The 20,334-nt window shown below is 33.2% G+C and overlaps 1 protein-coding gene across 1 annotated transcript; it reads right to left on the reverse strand.

Moving 5' to 3' along the window:
* Positions 1-5,735: 5,735 nt before the first annotated feature.
* LOC145061414 (homeobox-leucine zipper protein MERISTEM L1-like) lies at positions 5,736-14,711 on the reverse strand. Its single transcript, XM_079008873.1, has 12 exons — positions 14,480-14,711; positions 13,376-13,625; positions 12,937-13,054; positions 12,051-12,239; positions 11,497-11,940; positions 11,308-11,409; positions 7,740-7,940; positions 7,478-7,652; positions 7,101-7,372; positions 6,924-7,019; positions 6,358-6,742; positions 5,736-6,138 (listed from the first exon to the last, which is right to left on the reverse strand). The coding sequence occupies exons 2-11, from the start codon at positions 13,603-13,605 to the stop codon at positions 6,359-6,361; spliced, it is 2,211 nt and encodes a 736-aa protein (XP_078864999.1). The 5' UTR covers positions 13,606-13,625; positions 14,480-14,711; the 3' UTR covers positions 5,736-6,138; position 6,358.
* Between the last annotated feature and the right edge of the window lie 5,623 nt (positions 14,712-20,334).

Raw genomic sequence — 20,334 nt, forward strand, 5'->3', positions numbered from 1 at the left:
GTCTCAGGTCAGATAATGGAGGGGAGTACTATTCCCGTGAGTTCTCTAAATACTGCACGGAACATGGTATCAGACATGAAAAGACTGTCCCACGAACCCCACAACACAATGGTGTAGCAGAACGGATGAATCGCACTATTGTTGAGAAAGTTCGATGCATGCTCAGCATGACTAAACTCCCAAAACCATTTTGGGGTGAAGCTGTATTGACATCTTGCTATCTAATAAATAGGTCACCTTCCGCTCCATTGGATTTTGAAGTTCCGGAGAAGATATGGACGGGTAAAGACATATCATATTCTCACTTGAGAGTATTTGGGTGCAAGGCGTTTGCACATGTATCAAGTGAATTGCGGAAGAAGTTGGACCTCAAATCCACTCCATGCATCTTTATTGGATATGGAGATGAAGAGTTCGGGTACAGGCTATGGGACCCAGAACTAAAGAAGGTTATTCGAAGTAGAGATGTGGTTTTCTATGAAAACCAGTATTATGATTTCAAGGCACCGGTTAACAAGCAACAAAGCTCCAAAGTTTCAGATATAATATCTGAAAATAAAGATGATGTTTCCACTGAAGAAGAGGATGAAGAAGTTGATGATGCAAATCAAGAAGGTGTTGAGCAGGGGGAGCTTCCACCCCATGATACTTTAGATACATTTCCAGAAGTTACAAACGAAGGAACTTAAGTTAGACGATCCGAACGAGTTCGTGCTCCATCAAGAAGATATCCAACTTCAAACTACATCCTTATTACTAGTGAGGGGGAGCCAGAGAGCTTTCAAGAAGCGCAATCTCATATTGATAAAGCAAATTGGCAGAAGGCCATGGAAGAAGAAATGAATTCTTTGCAGAAGAATCAAACATATGAGTTGGTGAAACTCCCCAAAGGAAAGAAAGCCTTGAAAAACAAGTGGGTTTTCAAGTTGAAGAAAGACGGCAAGGGAAATACTATGAAGTATAAGGCAAGACTCGTTGTCAAAGGTTTCCAACAAAAAGAAGGAATCGACTTTGATGAAATTTTTTCGCCGGTTGTGAAGATGATGTCTATTCGAGTTATACTCGGATTAGTTGCCAGTCTAGATCTTGAACTTGAGCAGATGGATGTGAAAACAGCCTTTCTCCATGGCGATTTAGATGAAGAAATATACATGGAGCAGCCTGATGGCTTTAAAGTCCCAAAGAAAGAGCATCTCGTTTGTAAATTAAAGAAGAACCTTTATGGTCTTAAGCAAGCTCCAAGGCAGTGGTACAAGAAGTTTGATTCATTTATGATGAATCATGAGTACAAGAGAACTGTTGCAGACCATTGTGTCTATCTGAAGAAGTTTCCAAATGGGAAATTTGTCATCCTTTTGCTCTACGTGGATGATATGTTGATAGTGGGCCAAGATGCAACGATGATCAACAACTTGAAGAAGGATTTGTCTAAGTTCTTTGATATGAAAGACTTAGGCCAAGCACAACAGATATTGGGCATGAAAATTCTCCGTGATAGAAAATCAAGAAAAGTGTTCTTATCACAAGAAGAGTATGTTGAACGTGTGATCAAAAGGTTCAACACGGAAAATGCCAAGCCCGTTGGTACACCCTTGGCCAATCACTTCAAGTTGAGTAAGAAAAATTGTCCCTCTTCTCAGAAAGAAAAAGAAGAGATGAAAGCAGTCCCTTATTCCTCAGCCGTAGGAAGTCTTATGTATGCGATGGTATGTACAAGACCAGATATTGCTCATGTTGTTGGTGTTGTGAGTAGATATCTAGCTAATCCGGGAAAGCAACATTGGGAAGCAGTCAAATGGATACTTCGATACCTAAAAGGTAGTTCAAAACTAGGTTTATGCTACGGGGGTGCAAAGCCAATCGTGGAAGGTTATACAGATGCCGATATGGCAGGAGATCTTGATAATAGAAAATCTACATCAAGTTACATTTTCACTTTGGCAGGGGGAGCTATCTCATGGAAATCCAAGTTACAGAAGTGTGTCGCTCTGTCAACAACAGAAGCCGAGTATATTGCAGCCGTTGAAGCTGGGAAGGAGCTTATATGGATGAAATGGTTTCTTCAAGAATTAGGCTTTCCACAAGAAGAGTACATCATTCATTGTGATAGTCAGAGTGCTATGGACCTAAGTAAGAACTCGATGTACCATTCCCGCACAAAACATATTGATATCCGTTATCACTGGCTTAGAGAAGCAATTGAGGGACGAGAATTAAAGTTGTTAAAGATCAACACCAACAACAATCCTGCAGACATGTTGACAAAGGTGGTGACACAAGAGAAACACAAACTATGTGGTGACATAGTTGGGATGAGGATTGTTGGACGGAGACTGGAGGGGGAGATTTGTTGTGATCCAGCCTCCAAAGTCTCCAAAGCTACAGTAGCCATCTTTGTTGACAAAATGAAACCTACGGTGACAAGTTTTTCTTCCTAGCCTATGATGAACACAATTAATGAAGGTTACACAAATGGTGGTTGTCATGGGTATAAATAGAGGCTTCATCTTCAGTTGTAAGCATCCCAAAACACAGAGAAACAGATAGTATAACACTTAGAGTGAGAGTGTTAGTGAGAGGGTTGGTTTTTTGTAATAGTTGAGTGTGAGAGTTGCTCCTCCTATTGTAATTCTATTTTAGTGTTTAATAGAAGAGTTTTCCAACCCCAACAACTGGTATCAGAGACCCGTTTGGTGTCCAGAAAATTCTTTACGAATTTCTCAGTTTTTTCGTCAAAATTTTTTTGTCTCAAAATCCATTTTTGAGTACACCGTTGGAAAGGTCTTGTTTCAAGGATTTCGAAAATATATTTTTCTTAATTTTTTGACCACGGGAAGACCTCCAAAACGTCGGTCAAAGTTTGGTCAAAGTCGTCGGAAAAACCAGGTGGCCGGAGAAGACTGCCGGAGAAGAAGGAGTGACGTCATCAGTGACGTCATCGTTGACCAGAAGTTCAGAAAGTTGCAGTTTAGCCCTTGAAGTTCCAGAAAATTGCACACAGGTCCCTCTGTTTTGGAAAAAGCTGCAATTCGGTCCCTATTGTTCTGAAATTAATTGTTTTGATCCCTGGACTTCTGAAAAGTTTCAGAAAGGTCCCTGGTTTGCAGAAACGTTTCAGATATGCCCTTGTAAGTTCCAAAAATTACAGTTTAGCCCCTATAGTTCTGAAAAGTTACAAATTAGCACATAACTTTTCAAGAAAGTATATTTTGAGCCCGAAAAATTCTACCCCACCATTTTTGACGCTTCCGAATCCAACCGAGAGCTCGGTTTTATCTAATTTTTCCTTGAAATATTGGTAAAATTAATTTGCCATTATTTTCGATGGAATCTACAAGTACGATTACGATGGTTCGACTTACGCCCAGAAATTACAACATGTGGAAGCCAAGGATGGAAGATTTGCTTAATCTGAAAGATTTAGCAGAGCCTGTAGAAAAGAAAGGCGTCAAACCCGACACGAAGACAGACGAAGTTTGGATGAGAATAAACAGGAAAACGGTGGCACAAATTCGACAGTGGATCGACCACAGTGTTTTTCACTATGTCTCTCAAGAGACAGATGCGTACAAACTTTGGGAGAAGCTCGAGACCGTTGTTCACAAACTTCGTGAACATTGTAAACAAGCATAAACGAACGTACATAAATAAATAAAGATAATTTAACATATATGAACGAACATAAAAAAAATATATAAATGAACAACATAAACGAATGTTCACCAATATAATTGAAAGAACGAGACCGTTGTTCATGTTCATTCGTTTAACTAAATGAACGAGAATTTTTGTTCATGCTCATTCATTTATTAAATAAACCAACATAAACCAACTTCCCACCAAATGGATCGCGAACAGTTCGATGTACGTTCAGTTCATTTACATCCCCACTCATGGTTAATGCATAAATTATAAATATTCTAGCTTACCCTTTTTAGGATTTTGGTTAATATTTTTGGTTTCAAAATTACAAATTACTTATAATCCACCATCTTTAGTTTCAAGAATGGAACATTCTTTGCCCATATATGCATATTGCATTAGTAAATATAGCTAACGAATTAATGTGACGTTTTGTAAAACAAAAGAAGCACCATCTACCTCTTTTAATAAATGAAACTTAAAAATAACACGTGTCAGTTTTTATAATGTCTATTTGACACGTGATAATTTTCTATGATTTTTATTATTTTATTTTTTTGGTAACATATCAAATCCAATTCAAAATTTGAAAAATACAAAATCATATTCTAATAACATTATTATACATCATTATGTTTATTTTGCTTAACAAATTAATTCATAATTACTTACAATCGACAGTATCTTGATTTTTTTACATTTATTATTTTTTATCTATATAAAAATTTTAAATATACCGACTGTGGTTTCCATAGGTTATAACCTGGTTAATTATATGTATGGATTTTGACATTTTTACCCTAAATTTTTCTATTTATTAAGATAACTAGGTTCCAACCCGTTTGCTACATTGTTAAAAATATTAAAATTTAAATAATAAAATAAAACAATTTATTTAGTGATAAATTACAAACAAATATTTATATATAGTATGTATATCGGTAAACTTATAATGTTTAATCATGAATAAATAATATTTTAAATGTATAGAAACTTTAAATAATGTTCATTGTTAATAATTTTTGGCTACAAACTATATGTAGTATTTACATAGAATATATGAAAATATATAAACCCTGATGATAATATTCGAATTGAAAAATAACCGTTCCATAAATAAATGTCTGAAATTTGGTTTTGAAGAATAAAAATTAAGGACATTGATTTATTCATGATATATTGTCTAATGCCTTCCTTAATTTCTGATTGGATATAGTAAAATATAAGGAGATTTCAATTTAAACAAGTTTAGCAAGTTTGATATTGCTTAATATCAGGGGATTTGAAATTTGAAAGACAAATAAATAGACTTAGGAAAAGATGTCACATGTACAACATGTTGTTTAATAAAGTGATAAGTGGCAAATTTAGGTTTTGTTTATTAGAAGACGTAGATTATCAATCCACCTTTGTGGCAACTTCGGTATGTGATGTTGAACCACATATTGCGGATGAACCATGTCTTGATGTTAAGCTCATGTAAAAAGCCATGAAAATTTGATATATATATTTTTAATATTATGCCAAAATTCTTTTTTTGTTAAAAACGTCATTTAAGACTTTATCTTTCTAATAGTTGGTTTCAAGGACACAACTAGTAATCCTCTTACTGTTTTGTCATTTTCATAAAAATGTAGTTGTTATGTAGAAGGTGACATGCAAAAAATTGTATAAATATGTTAATGGATATTCAAGCCCAAATCACCCTTTATCACTTATATATTGATACTCAATCCCTAATTACCTTCATTGCTTGTGAAGGTTAAAAAAGGAACATGGAAATGGAACAAGGATTAGAAGATGAAGAAACATCCCAAATCATCTTTATTGGAAAGGTTTGACTATTTTTACCATTTTCATCATAATTTGTATTCAAATATATTGAATTTCATAATTTTAATGACTTAACATGCTATGAAATGTTTGTTTTAAAAAAATGCAAAATATTGGAGGCATTGTAGGGCACCACACTATAATACAGGCATCAAATGACAAATGTTGGAGGCATCTTGCATGGTGCCTATGTGGCACCAATTATTGAAGTCAATTCAAGGCCCCATAAATTTTAACCTAACAAAATTAAAAATCAAATATATATAAAGTGAAAACCTGAAATTTATTTCCCAACATATCAAACCAAGGAATAGCTAAACATTGGACAAAAGTGCGAAGCCAACAGTAAGAGTTGTTGCATGTAGCTTGATGCAGGTTACCGGTTTAATTCTAATCCAAAAAACACAAAAGACTGAAAATCTCTAATGAAACCCAAGAGAAGAAAAAAGTGTTTTGAGAGTTTTAACTAGTATTTACTCGACAAGGTCTAAGTTCACTCTATAATCTTCAAGATATGCATAGTCAATACCCGAACCTTGATAAACTTTGAAAAAATCTAAAGGAAGGATCGTTCAGGTTCGTTCTTGACTTCTTCCATCTATTCCTAAAGATAACAGAGAAATTATCGCCTGCCAAGATGTTTTTCCCCTTTTCTTCACATCACTACAAAGTACATAAATGCAGAGATACAATTAAAACAAAAAGTTATAACCCCAATTAGTATGAGACTGATAGGTATACACAACGCGTAGGAGTAGCCACATCAGTGCAGCACCCCTCCACTACCACCAGTACACTATTCGGGTTAACCTTATTAATGCTTATTAAAAAAAGAATAATTTGAAATCTGAAGTAACCAAGTGAGGTTGATGGTTGGTTTACCTTATGAAATCCCCATTGCTTTACTCATATTAGAAGTGACTGCAGCTTTGATCCTTTCAACCGTGCACTTAATAAGATTATTAACTGTTGCCACCGATCCTAGTGATAGTTTGGATGTAGGAACCGAATCTACTAAAATCTGGAATGCGATGGTGAGTAATGATCCACTGGTTCCACCAACAAGAACTCCTCCTTCATAATGTACTGGTCCATCAGGAAGTATGGCAAAACCAGATGGAAGCAACGCAACATAATCCGGATCGCCTCCATTTAATGCAACATTCATTGCACTAATATCCACTGGTGCATATATAACATATGAACCTGTAGAATCGGTTGAACTCTCTTGTAGGATGAGCATGTTGCTCTGACTTGAATTTGCACTCTACAGTGTAAACAATTTAAAAGTCATCCGATTAATAAATTGGCAACCGATTAAGATTTTTATTTATAAAGTTGCATGCATATTGATATATGAAATGTGTAAAAAGCATATATATCCAGTTATTTGTCTAGTTGTGTATATAGGATGAACTAAGTGTGTTATATTTAATTCTAGAGCTTACATTAACACGCAGAAGGGAAACACAATTTCCTGGATCACGGCCGTTGGCAATGTGTGCGATTTCTTCAACATGCCCACAATTTGAAAGTATGTCCCACTGGATGTATAAAATAGAATTAAAGAGCTAATTTCATATGAATATATAAGGTTTTATATTAAAGGCTAGTTGCATAATTACCTCACTCCTAGAGTTCTCATCGCGGAGAAAATTGAAAACCTGTTTTGGGTGAACTGGTAACCAAAATGAAGTTGCAGCACTTAGCACAATACCAGAAGGCCTGCCTGGATCATCTACACTTTTTCGGGTCATTACACGTACATCATCTCCTCCACTACCAGATAAAGTTGTCCATGTGTGTGCAGTCGAAGCACCAACCCCACTACAGAAGCTCAAAACCATTCTTTCAGCTAACTTCAACATACTCTTTCGACCTTCTGGAGATGTTATAACTATAAAAAGAATGAATTGGATAATCATTTATTTTATTAAACCATACTAGAAAAGTTCTTTAATCAGATACTAGGAAAGATATGAATGTGATCTAGAACACTTGCCTCCGATATCTCCTGCAGGAATATTGCTAGCCATTGCACTTGCAAGTCGTTCACTTTGTCTATCTAAAGTGGCTATCCATCTTTTTGCACCAAATGCTAGACCAGAGTTTACTAGTACCTTATAGATATCATGAACGACCCCATTATCAACTTCAACATGTTCAATCCAAGTGACCTAGAATAAAAAACAAGACATGATTTGTGAAATTCATTTACTTCATCAAAGCTAAAACAATATATTGATTGAAGCTAGAGGGTGTACCTTTGAGTAACCACTAGGAAGTTCTTGAATAAAGCAACCAGAGGGCCTTCTCCTACATCTTGAACTTGAGGATGAGCGCATATTATCCAAGGATACATCAACAACCGCCCATGTCCCATCACCATGTTGTTTACAATACCGAACGAAATAGTTTTCTCGTGTTGGAACGAGTGGTGAAGGAATCTGATATTCAGCTGTCATCTGGAAAAACAAAACATTTAGTACAGTATATAAATAAATACAATTAGGGTTTCATTGCATAGCTTACTACAACAAATACAAGTATACTACACTTCATTTCTCCACTATTTATCTTGACGTGCAGATACCACAATCTTTTTTATACTAAACATATGTGAAAAATCCTTAAGTGTGTAAATAATAATCTTTGTCACATCTAAGTATATATATCTAAAAATAATAATTATTGAATCCACACGTTATTGCAGTAGGCCTTTTAAAATTGGCTAATGAATCTTTTTCCGGGGAAAAATTCACAATGACCTTTTTTACAACCTACTGCGAGTAAATATCTTAGTTGTTGATTACCAATATCGACAAAAAAATGATACTTGATAGCTAGCGGTTGATGTGTGAGCTGAATTCTCTCTCTTTGGGAGTTATTTTGTTTCTTATTGGTTTCCAGGTTTTAAGGATCAGGATACATTGTCATTTGTTTGGTAGTTGATAAGAAGTCTTTACATTGTTTTAGGATTATAGTTTCTTAGCTAATAAATATAGCCTTAAATTAATTGTTCTAATATTCCTATACTAATAAACTAGGTGTAAGATTCATGTATTATATTAGTTTATTTTAAAAAAATATGAAATTCTAAGCATTTAAGAAGTTTGAATTTATAAGAAAAAGATAAAAAAATATTGAATTATAAAAATTAAAGTATTTATTCTTTTATAAATTTAAATAAATAATTTAGATAAATAAACAAAGGAAACTAATGAAGCTTTAATTTAGGATTTTAAAATTAGAAGGTAAGTTTATTAATGAAATTGGTACTCATTTATTATTATATTTATTGTAATTATTACATTTACTATGTGTAATTTAATAAAATAGAAAAAAACCATAAAATGACATATAGAAAAAAAAAAAACTAATTTAAAATAACCATAAAATGACATGTGACAAAATGAATGAGAATATCACATGAGACAAAAAGATCTTTATTTATTATATCATATTAGTTATTAGTGTCACTTGTCATTTTCTCATAATTTACATTTTTTTTTCAAATGATCTATAAAAATGACACTCAGTATCCCTTCTTCCTTTCTCCATCGGAATTGCACTAAATATCCCTTCTTCTTTAATCTTATTAATAATATAATTCGAGTGCGTTATGGTTTTTCTTGCAAAGATTTCCATCCAAAATTATACGTTCTGGTTGTTCTAATTGATTCTCTTTATATAGGGGTGTCAAAAACCATGACGGTACCCTATTTCTATACGAAGGGTATTTAACAATGTTTTTGAGATCGGGGGGAGCGGCAGGGGTAGGGACAGAGTGGGGAGCCCCATCCGAATAATTAGTGTATTAGGTAAGGTTAAACAAACTAAATGAGTGAAAAATATGGTAAGGAAGGTTAAACTAAGAATTTAGGGCCAATCAGGGTTAACAGGAAACAAGGAGGGACAATGGTGATCTTGAAATTCAAGGTCGAGCTTGGGAGCTGAAAAACGAGTGTGTTATCATAGAAAAATTATGTTAAATCAAGATAATATCAATTTGCTAAGCCTACAAAGGTTTCCTTCATTTGATTTCTTTCTTAAACATGCAAAGGTTTTGTCAATTTATCCAACACCGACACAAGGTTTGTCTATTTTCTCTAAACGTGCATACTTTCAAATCAGTTTTCTCTTATACATTTTAAGGTGACATTGAACAAACGACTTCAATGAAATATGATCAGCCATTGTTAGATTGTGATACCGGTTTTTCTTTATGGCATGTCATGATTAGAGCATTAATGGCTCAAGCAAAATTTGAAGATTCATTGAATTCTTTTTAAAGCCAAAAATCAAATCGACTAGACTAAAAAGGAAGGAGAAAGATTATAAAGGCCTATTTCAAATTCAACTTCATTCTCCCAACAACATTCTGCAAGCTAGAAGTTCTAAAGGAAAAGACCTAAACTGCTCTTTTGCTCAAACTGTAATCCATATGGATGAAAAAAAAGATCTTACCGGTAAAAATGTCTTTAAACCATAAGTTGTTTATGTAAAAATTACATGATGAAGGAAACCATTTCATTCATAATTTTTGATTTCAAAGAGATAATTTTTGATGTGGCAACGATGGAAGTGAGGTACAATGAGGAACATTTGGGTTTGCTTGTGTTATTTCATTATCGTGTTCATATTATTTCAATTTCAGAGACACCATACTTTATAGTTGTTACCCTCACACTCAGTTAGGTTTATAAAACCTTGTATGCTAAGGGCATCCACAATGCATTGAACTCCATAAAGTTCAATGGATCGTCATATCATTTTTTTTACACTCCATACAACTCTTATTTTTTCTTACAATGCATTGAATTCTACAAAGTTCAATAAGAAGTTACAAAAAATAATTTATAGTATATATTAAAACTAGAAAACTTTCATTTTTTCCATTGAAGAGTTCAATGGTCATTGAACTCTAAATCCATTGAATACCATGGTGACATATCACTATGTTAGAGTTTCATCCATTAATTGACAACTAAACATGCCACCTCATTAAACCCTTTCATTGAACTCACCATTGTTTATGTTCTAAGGAAAAATATGACAGAAATGGTATCTTTCGATGGACCGGACATGAAAATATTATAAATAAAAAGGGCAAGACTCTAAATAGATTCAAGGGTAAAGAAGAAGACAATTCTACAAACTATCCCATGAAGTTCTGAATAAGAGGTTTTTGTTGTTATTGTTGGATATACCGACATTGACGGTGAATATGGGTTCTTTATTGTGTTTATATTTACCTTATGTGTCAACATATAGAATGGTTTACCACCATAGAACCATTTCAAAAAATCAATTGACTATGAAAACGGTTTTCAATGATGACGAGATATCGGTCCTATCGGCCACCTTCAACCACGCCGTCGTAAATACAAAAGTAAAACAATACCTCCTTCTTTTCCTTTTTAGTGTAATTCTTGCATAACTCGTCTCCAACCACCCTGAACGATGGTGTGCGCCGGCTTAACTCTAGAAAATCCAACATTTAAGCGCCGATATAGAGATTACAAGATTCCTAGAGATTACCTTACCTTTTCTGACCCTAAACTCTAAACCCTAATCTTGAAAGACGAGTGGATCGAAAGAGTAGACGTCGCTTATATGCTTCGTCGGAATTGGTGATATTTCTTGTAGTGACACGTACAAATCAATTAATTTGATTAATTGGTCTGGACTTTTAAGTCTAGGATTCGGAAGTGATTGTGAAGCGTGTACTTCACAACATTTTAAATTTCAAATATAATACGCCTAAAAATATCTAGAATCAATTGAATTATTGAATTGGATCCACAAGACATTGGATGAGTGATTTCTTACCACTTGAAGAGCTCCATTATAATTGCCAGCCACTCCGGTTGAAAGCACTTCTAAAGTCATTGCTCTTGAAACAATGCCACAAAACACATTTGACCATTGATTCTGAAAAATCATGGTTAGATTAGGGAAGTGCTTCATCATTGATAATAATGTTACCACAAAAAGATAGTATGTTTAGTAAATATATACCACATCCATTAGAATTTCCACAAGAGTCATATGATTCATGATGACGACCATCGATTCCCTTGAAGCTTCTGATTTCCATCCCATTAGTTTTGGTCCAATGCCTCTAGGAAATGACCGCAGATACTCATCTTCGCTTAAAATCTCATGAGAGTTATTTGAGGTTGGAACCCACAAGGGCTCACAAACCTGAGCCATTCTAACCAGTTCCTCCATGGCTGTAACAGCTAGCTCAATGATAATAGGCTTCTCAGCCTCAGTAGGGCCACCAGCCAAGGACCGAAGAAGGTCGTTTGCTCCAAACATCTCGCCTACAATCCCTTGTTGTGGACTAAAACTAGCCATAGGTAAGTCAAGTGAGCGAGAGGGTCCTTGAGACGATGCATCAGGGTAAGAGAGCATTGGCTTGCCAACATACTTGGCAGCAATTCCAGATATCCTATCAATCTGTTAAAAAAGCCAAAAAAATGACATTGGTATGTTATAAAACTAGCACTTACCCTACTTAAACTTGTGAGGAAAATATTCTTTCTTAGGGTAATTAAAATCTAACATACCTCTTCTCGTAGACGAGCATTTTCCATCCTCAACTGTTGTTCATCAAAAGACATTTCACCAATAGCTGCTGGCCCTCCACAGTTAGGACAGGTGGCGTTTGCGAGGGCTTCCTTGTACCGTATGTTCTCTGCCTGGAGCTTTTCATTTTCATTCCTCAGCTGTGTGTTATCAAAGCGTTCATGCTGAGCCTAATATAGAAGGAAAATGAAAAAGGCCAGAATTTGAGCAGTTAGTTTATACAGTATAATTTCAATTTTTAACAGCTAGCTTATATATTTAGAATAATGTTGTTTGTCTATATACAAGTATAAGTGCAAATACAGTCAACATTCCACTAGGTGTGTTCCATCACAAACAAATTAATAACATGTAATTAATGGATTGTATATACCGATCACAGGAGAGGAAAAAAAGGTTAGAACAGCTTAGCTAATTAGTGTCGTTACTTATTATACATTTAGAAAATTGCAACTATAGTTAAACCAAATTGATGTCAGAATACCAAAAATTAATAAAGGATTATGGATGTACATATGATCATAAATCAATTTTCTCCATATAGGACCATCAGACTCGGATACACCCATTCAAGATTTATGCCTGTGTACATATTATACGCTTTGAACATTATGGAAATTGCGATATTGAGCCTCTTAGCTCTAATAGACAACCAACTATATCAACGACTAAATATGTCTTGCTAGTCATTTATGATATTCCCCATTGAAAAAGCTAGCACTGACTAAAGAGGTCCAGGATCATATTATAGTCACATAATTAAGTTGTATAACATAACCAAAAAAAAAAAGTTGTACAAATTACATAGCAACTTCTTTGAATTGAACCTTCATGGTACAAATTTGTGTTTTTGTGCAAGTTAGTTACCTTCATTTGTGTTCGTTTGTTCTGGAACCAAAATTTAACCTGCAAAGGCTCTAAGGATAGTCTTCTTCCAAGTTCCTTTCTTTGCTTATCATCGGGATGGGGGCACTCTTTGAAAAACCTACAAGTATATTAAATAGTATAAAGGTCAACAACAAAAAACATTAATTCAAACTTCTCTCCTAAAAGGAGTCAAGGAAGGATTAATAACATGTACAATCTGCACTCACTTCCTTCCAAATTTGTATTTGCTACAAATAATTTTTCAGATTTCAGTAAAAAAAAAACACGAAATTAAAGAATTTTAGCCGCTAAAAAAATTTATATATACACTTTGGTAAATTCAGCGTACTAGATATTCTAACTCCATTACTACACCCATTAGAGTGAAACCAACAAAAATGAGATATACAAGATTAGGTTAAAAGAATATATAACTCACGCTTCCATTTCCTGGATTTGATGTTGAGTATGGCGATGGTAGCGTTTCTTTTTATTGGCATGTTGACTGGGATCTTGATCATCGCCTGAAACAGCTTCCATGATATCGTTCCCGGATTTACTATCTTGATCGTCATCTCTAAGCATAAGAAGATTATTTTCTGGGGCTCTATGACTCATATCAAGAAGATGATGATGATGATGATTTTCAAACATGTTTGGCTGAAACATCTCTCCTTTCAAGGCTGCTTCTGCTCGAATTTATGAAGAGCTTAGCTTCAGTTTGATAATAAAAAAATTTTGAAACAAAAACCACATATCCATTAAAATACATATATCCAAGCTCAGGAGAAACAAATATTGTTGTGACCCTCATTAATTTTCCAGGTTAAAACAACAAAAATTTAAACATAAATAAAGAATAGAGAGGAAGATACGCTAATAATTAACTTTTGACTAGCAACTTACACATATATATTAATTGCAGAAGAAAAGATATTTTTATTCTTTGAATAAAAGTCAACTTTTAATGACTTTGAACTTTTAGGACTTTTTCCTCTCTCTCTCTCTCTCTCTCTCTCTCTCTCTCTCTCTCTCTCTCTCTCTCTCTATATATATATATATATATATATATATATATATATATATATATATACATCCCTTCCCCTCTCCCTCTCTCTAGAAAGAGAGCGATTTTGTGAGCTTTACTTCTTTGGTTAAACGGGATTCTTAATGGAAATTTCTATTAATTACTCTAGGACAATGTAACAAATATAATTTTCAACACATCTGTACTATGTTCATATATAAAATCTCGATTTTGTGAGCTTTACTTCTTTGGTTAAAAGACGATTTTAAATGGCAATTTCTATTAATTACTTTCGAACAATGTAACAAATATAATTTTCAACCCATCCGGCCTATGAAAGACCAAATGTGAGAAAGTTTAGCCCCAAAATAATAGAACATACATCAGTTCAAAATAAAATATAACCAAAACCTACATAATCATTTCAATTTCGTACCCTACCTTCGCTTTCAAAGAAGAACATCGTAGAAAAATTAATCAGTTTATCGCTTACAAAAGTGGAGAAGATGGACTTACAGGGTTTTTTTTTTTTTTTTTTTTTTGCTTGTGAAGCTTAAAGTGAAAGATCTGGGTATTCGGGGAGGAGAACAATGCCAATGGAAAACCACTTTCAAGAGAGTAAAAGAGTAATTTCAGGCGGTGTTGGAATGACGATCACCTAATTTATTGTGAAAAAAAGTCTTAGAGAGCGATAGAGAGAGAGAAAGAAGAGGAGGAGAAAGGAAAGGAAGAGGTTGGAGGATTGAAGAGATGACAGCCAAAGAGTTAATGCAGAGGATGTGCATATGCATTAATTATGGAGGATTGCAGTTTTAATTGCTTGGAGAGAGAGAGAGAGAGAGAGAGAGAGAGAGAGAGAGAGAGAGAGAGAGAGAGAGAGAGAGAGAGAGAGAGAGAGAGAGAGAGAGAGAGAGAGAGAGAGAGAGAGAGAGAGAGAGAGAGAGAGAGAGAGAGAGAGAGAGAGAGAGAGAGAGAGAGAGAGAGAGAGAGAGAGAGAGAGAGAGAGAGAGAGTTCTATTTCTTTTGGTAAATCGGCAAAAATAAAAATAAAAAATAAAAAACATACACAGCCCTCTGCATTTATCTTTAAAAAGATTTGAGCATCCATCTTAAGGATTATACACATTTGATGGATACGATATTAAACGAAAGTCTCCATGGTGGAAAAGAGTTAATTTAATATCTGATCGATGTTCAAACCATTATCACTCCTTGTGAGTACCGTGTGAGTATGGTAAATGATAATATGATACACTCAAAACTCCATAAATTTCACTGCATATTTGTAGTTGTTTTTCTCTCAGAGAAGTTACTATTTCAAGCTACTCTTTTTCATATCTAGCTACTATCTTTATTATATCTTTTCGAAGTCTTTTATATGTTCCAATAGCAATTAGCATTTTCATGGGAATAAAAAGCATCGCCCCCGGCTAGCTATCAGACCTTCATTGTTGTTTGCGAATATAAATAATCATGGTTTTGGATTTTTACCCTCTTAACTTGAAAGTTTAGGCCTTCACACATTTAGCTTGGGGTGGATGCTTCGAATGAACCTTTTAATGAAATCCAAATATATATATTCGAACCTTTTAATGAAATCAAATATATATATTAGGGGTGTGTGCGGTGCGGTTTAGAGTCAAAAACACAAACCGTACCACATATGCGGTTTGAATATTTAGAAACCATAAACATCACCACAGATGTTCAAAACCGCGTTATTGTGGTGCGGTTTGATGCGTACGTTTATGTGGTTTGGTTGCGGTTTGTGCGGTTTAATGTATAAATTAATATGAATTGAAAGTAACATGTTTTTAACCATTTTTAGTTTTTGTTGCATTTATGATAGGAATGATCGGAAGAATGGCTAGAAGACCTGATAAGAATGACTTGAAAAAATGAATCAAAGATTGATCACACTCACAATTTAAGAATGTTGTTATTTTTAAGAATTACATATGTTTTTGTTCATTAATTGTATATTTAAGAATGCTGATTTTTTATGATATTCTTTTAGAATATATATATATATATATATATATATATATATATATATATATATATATATATATATATAAAGATATTAAAATATATAAGTCTATTAGTATGTAATATATGTATGAATTTGTATTTAAGTTCAAATGTATATGAAAATATTAAAATGTTGTTATTCTTCAACCGGAAGTTCAAGAATTATGTTATTCTTCATTAATATTCTAATAGAATAAAACCCTGAAAAATATCATTCTTACAAAAAAAACATTTTGATGGAATAAAATCGGTTATGTTTACAAATTACGTTAGAATTAAAATTGAATTAATTAAAAAAATTCAGATTTTTTTATTTAGGAGAATTAATTATCCCTAAAAATCTGAAAATTTCTTTATATAAATGTAATTAGTTGTCCAAAATAACATTTTGCTAAAAATTGTGTAATTATATGATACATGTTATCCTATTGTAATATCATACACTCTTAAATCATGTTCATTGATTTATTTCATCCGTTGGTCAAGATCTGTACATTCTGACACACAATAGCTAGTAAAAACAAAATAATCTAACCTTATATATATATATATATATATATATATATATAGGCTTAGGGAATATATGGTTGTTATGTACCTAATATTAGGTATAGAACCATCAAAAAATATATAGTTTTAACAAAATGCAATCAAATCTCTCTACCATCCTTCTTATATCCTCTATAAGACTAGATGATAAACTTTGTACATATTATTATGGAATTTTAAATATTTAATTTTGCACCACAAACCATGTACAAGAATACATTATCATTTACCTATAAGTCTTCATATTCAAATTTAATATAGAAAACTATAGTGAAAGATTGAAATTGTTCATTAAAAAACAATAAATTTCTTCTCATAACACATCAAAAAGAACCATACAAGTATACATATGGTAGGTGTCAAAGAAAGTTATGAAGCCTATTAGAGATCTAATGTAAACAACACATTTGAAATACATAGATGTTAGGGATAAATTATGAAATTAGAAATAATATGAGCTCAAAAGCAATAGAAAGAAGATAACAATGAAAAAAATTGTGTTTTTTTAATCAAAATGAAGTCAATTCTGATGGTTCTGTACCTAATATTACATACATGACAGCCACAGCCACATATTCACTTTTCCCATATATATATATATATATATATATATATATATATATATATATATATATATATATATATATAATATAGCTAAGTTATATGGTAATTAGTTGAAGGTTTATGATATTACTATGAGATATCATGTACCATATAATCACATAAAATTTAGTATAAGTGTATTTTAGTCAATTAAACTACATTTAAAAAATGAAATTTTGGATTTTTAGGGGTAATTAATTCTCTTAGTTTTAAAAAATCTAATTTTAATAGATAATAATTCTTTTATTTCGGGTCATTCTAACAAAATGTGTTTATGAGTATCTTGAGACATTCTCTAAGCATAAAAAAAAAACATTCTTAATGAATATATATTTAGATGAAATGAAATTATTGAAGAATAACAAATTATTGAACCATCAGTTGAAGAATAAAAACAAAAATTACATTAATTCTTACACAATATGGGTAAATATTGCTAAGAATTACATTTATTGTTAAAAAATAAAACTAAGAACAGTTAAAAATTGAAAAAAAAACATCAAAATTTAACAACATTCTAAAAGAATATTGTTGTCAAGAATCACTTTCAATTTTGCGGTCCCTTCTTCAAGCATTTGAAGACCTGTGAATTGCACCAAAATCCATAACCAAGAATTGTAGAAAATGCATAAATTAGTAATGAAATATCATGATTCCATTCCTACAGAATTGAAATTTGTGATTCCATTCCATCATAATTGGATTCAATTCTCGCAGAATGACTCATCGCTATTATTATATATTGTAACGTCCGTAGATCCGGGCTAGTCAATTTAGAGAGATAATAGGGGTCGAAAATGACTTTTCGACAAATGATTATTTAGAATAAATAATCTTAACCAAGCTGTAGAATATGTCTCAAGGGTTCCGTACATATAAAGAACGCCGAAATCCGAGTTATAACGAAGAAGTTATGGCTCGTCGAAGTTTTTCGGCAAAACCGGCACGACACTGGGAGACGTAAATAGTGAATTTAAGATAGAGGACTTTATAGCCTTAGTGATCTAAACAAAAGTTGTAGTATACATTAAACCGATAACATACAAAAAAAAACGCCCAAAATCTGACTTCGTATGAGGAAGTTATGATTTTTCTAAGATTTGGCAGAACAGTGCACGGCCCGAAACTCGAATTTTAGTTCGAGCGGTTTTTGGCTTACACAACTTTAATGAGAGTTGAATATCTCATTAATAGGAACTCAACGGTAAAAAGATAGACGAAAACAGATTTCGTATGAAGGAGTTACGAATTTTTCGCGGTCATTTAACAATCTAATCTCCTCCTACTGTTAAATTTAAGATCGGTTGAGAATTAGCCGACGGAGTTTAAATGAAAGTTGTAGATCTTGTTTTTACCTACGCGTGGATATAAAGAACGTCGAAAACGGAGTTCGTATGCGAAAGTTATGAATTTTTGAAAATCGGCTGATTTCCACCCTGTGTGCGATGCCACGTGTCAGCACCAGCCTGACTCACGACGTGAATATTTAAAATTCATGACGTGAACCTTCCTCCAGCCCCTAAAAATAAGTGGTGAGGCCTCCATTCATTCCTCACACCTCCCATAACTTCCCTCTCTCTTTAGAACTTCTTTTTAGCCCCCGAAACCCCCCCCCCCCCCCCCCCCCGAAAAGCCTAGGGAACCTCCCTAGCATGAGGCGGAAACCCCGAAGTGCCCGAAGACTCCAAGAAGAAGAGCCTTTCGGCTCGGGAACGCTGCTCCAGCGGAGCCCGGTGTCCAAGGAAACCCGTTGTAAGTGAGTTGTATCTAACCTATCTTTAGTATAGCTTATGTTTTAATATAGTAATATTATTAGGACCTTAAAATAATTATTTGAGCTATTATTATGAGTTATATAGAGTGTTGTTTAACACTTATATAATAATAATAATAATAATAATAATAATAATAATAATAGCTAGACAATTAATTAGTCACGGTTAACGTTAGACTAAACCCTAGTGATAATGATACTAGGTTTTATCGAGGGATAATTGTTTTGAGATAACGAAACGCTGTTCGAAGGCAAAATCACCACCTTTTCAGGTGAGTGCATAGTTACTTTCATTTTACACATAGATATTAGGTATTTAATATAAATTATGTGCTATGTGTGCATATTATCTATATAATTGTTATCTGTTATGGATGAACGTTTTATACATGTTTTAACTGATTTAAACTGTATACGTATTTTATATCTACAAATATATTGGGTATAACATGGGTAGATGAATGTTGAGAGATAAAAGATAATGTGAGTAAACATAGGCAGCTATAGACTTAGTGCCTAATAAATAACATCGGCAGCTATGGACTTAGTGCCTATTGGACAAACACTGGTAGCTATGAACTTAGTACCTGTTAGGAATTGGTAGCTATGGACTTAGTACCTATTAGATAAACACTGGTAGCTATGGATTTAGTACCCGATTAAGAAACTATAGCAGCTATGGAATTAGTGATTTACTAACGAGCATTGGCAGCTATAGATTTAGTACCAGTCCTATATACCTGGAAGTAAGGGACCTCAGAATAAATGAATGCATGATAGATGACTCTTAGGATAAATCCCTAAGAGTAAACAAGATAATGGGGATGGGTAATTGGGTTGATTGTTTGATTGTTTAAACATAATAATTATATTATTCTGGGTTGAAAACCCTAGGTATTCATCAGGTTTCCCAACCTGACCCACTCAGTTTATTTATATCACAGGTGTTATTATGAAGTCACATTACACTGAGTGATTAAAGAGATGTAGATCACTAGTGTAAATACATGTAAGTTCTGTTTATGCTTATGTTTCTATATTGACGATGACATCTCAAACGTTTTAAAATGAATAAAATACGTTTCTTCGAAAATGTTTTGATAACGTATTTACATGTTTTTCTGGGAACAAATTCCGCAACATTTTTATGAAAAGAAGTACTCTGATTTTTACAAAACATAAATAAAATCGGTCTTTCCTGGCCGTGAAAAATGGGGATGTCACATATATCAATGCAGAAGTGACCAAAATTTTATTGTGAATCAATAGGTAAAAATGAATTATTAATTGGTCAAAATAATTTTGATAATCAAAATAAAATTATTAAACATTACCAATAGCCATGAAATTGGATATCATCATATTTGAGTATTACAGTAAATATCAGTCAAAATTTTGACACATAATATATGTT

This window comes from Lactuca serriola, chromosome 7 (assembly GCF_051521515.1).
Source record: "Lactuca serriola cultivar US96UC23 chromosome 7, Lser_US96UC23_V15, whole genome shotgun sequence".
In the NCBI taxonomy this organism is placed as follows: Eukaryota; Viridiplantae; Streptophyta; class Magnoliopsida; order Asterales; family Asteraceae; genus Lactuca; species Lactuca serriola.

Coding starts and splice junctions, on each gene's coding strand:
- LOC145061414 (XM_079008873.1), bottom strand. CDS start 13,605: ATGTTTCAGCCAAACATGTTTGAAAATCATCATCATCATCATCTTCTT. Junction 13,055..13,375: donor CAAATCCAGGAAATGGAAGC/GTGAGTTATATA, acceptor ATATACTTGTAG/GTTTTTCAAAGAGTGCCCCC. Junction 11,410..11,496: donor TGGAAATTCTAATGGATGTG/GTATATATTTAC, acceptor ATGATTTTTCAG/AATCAATGGTCAAATGTGTT.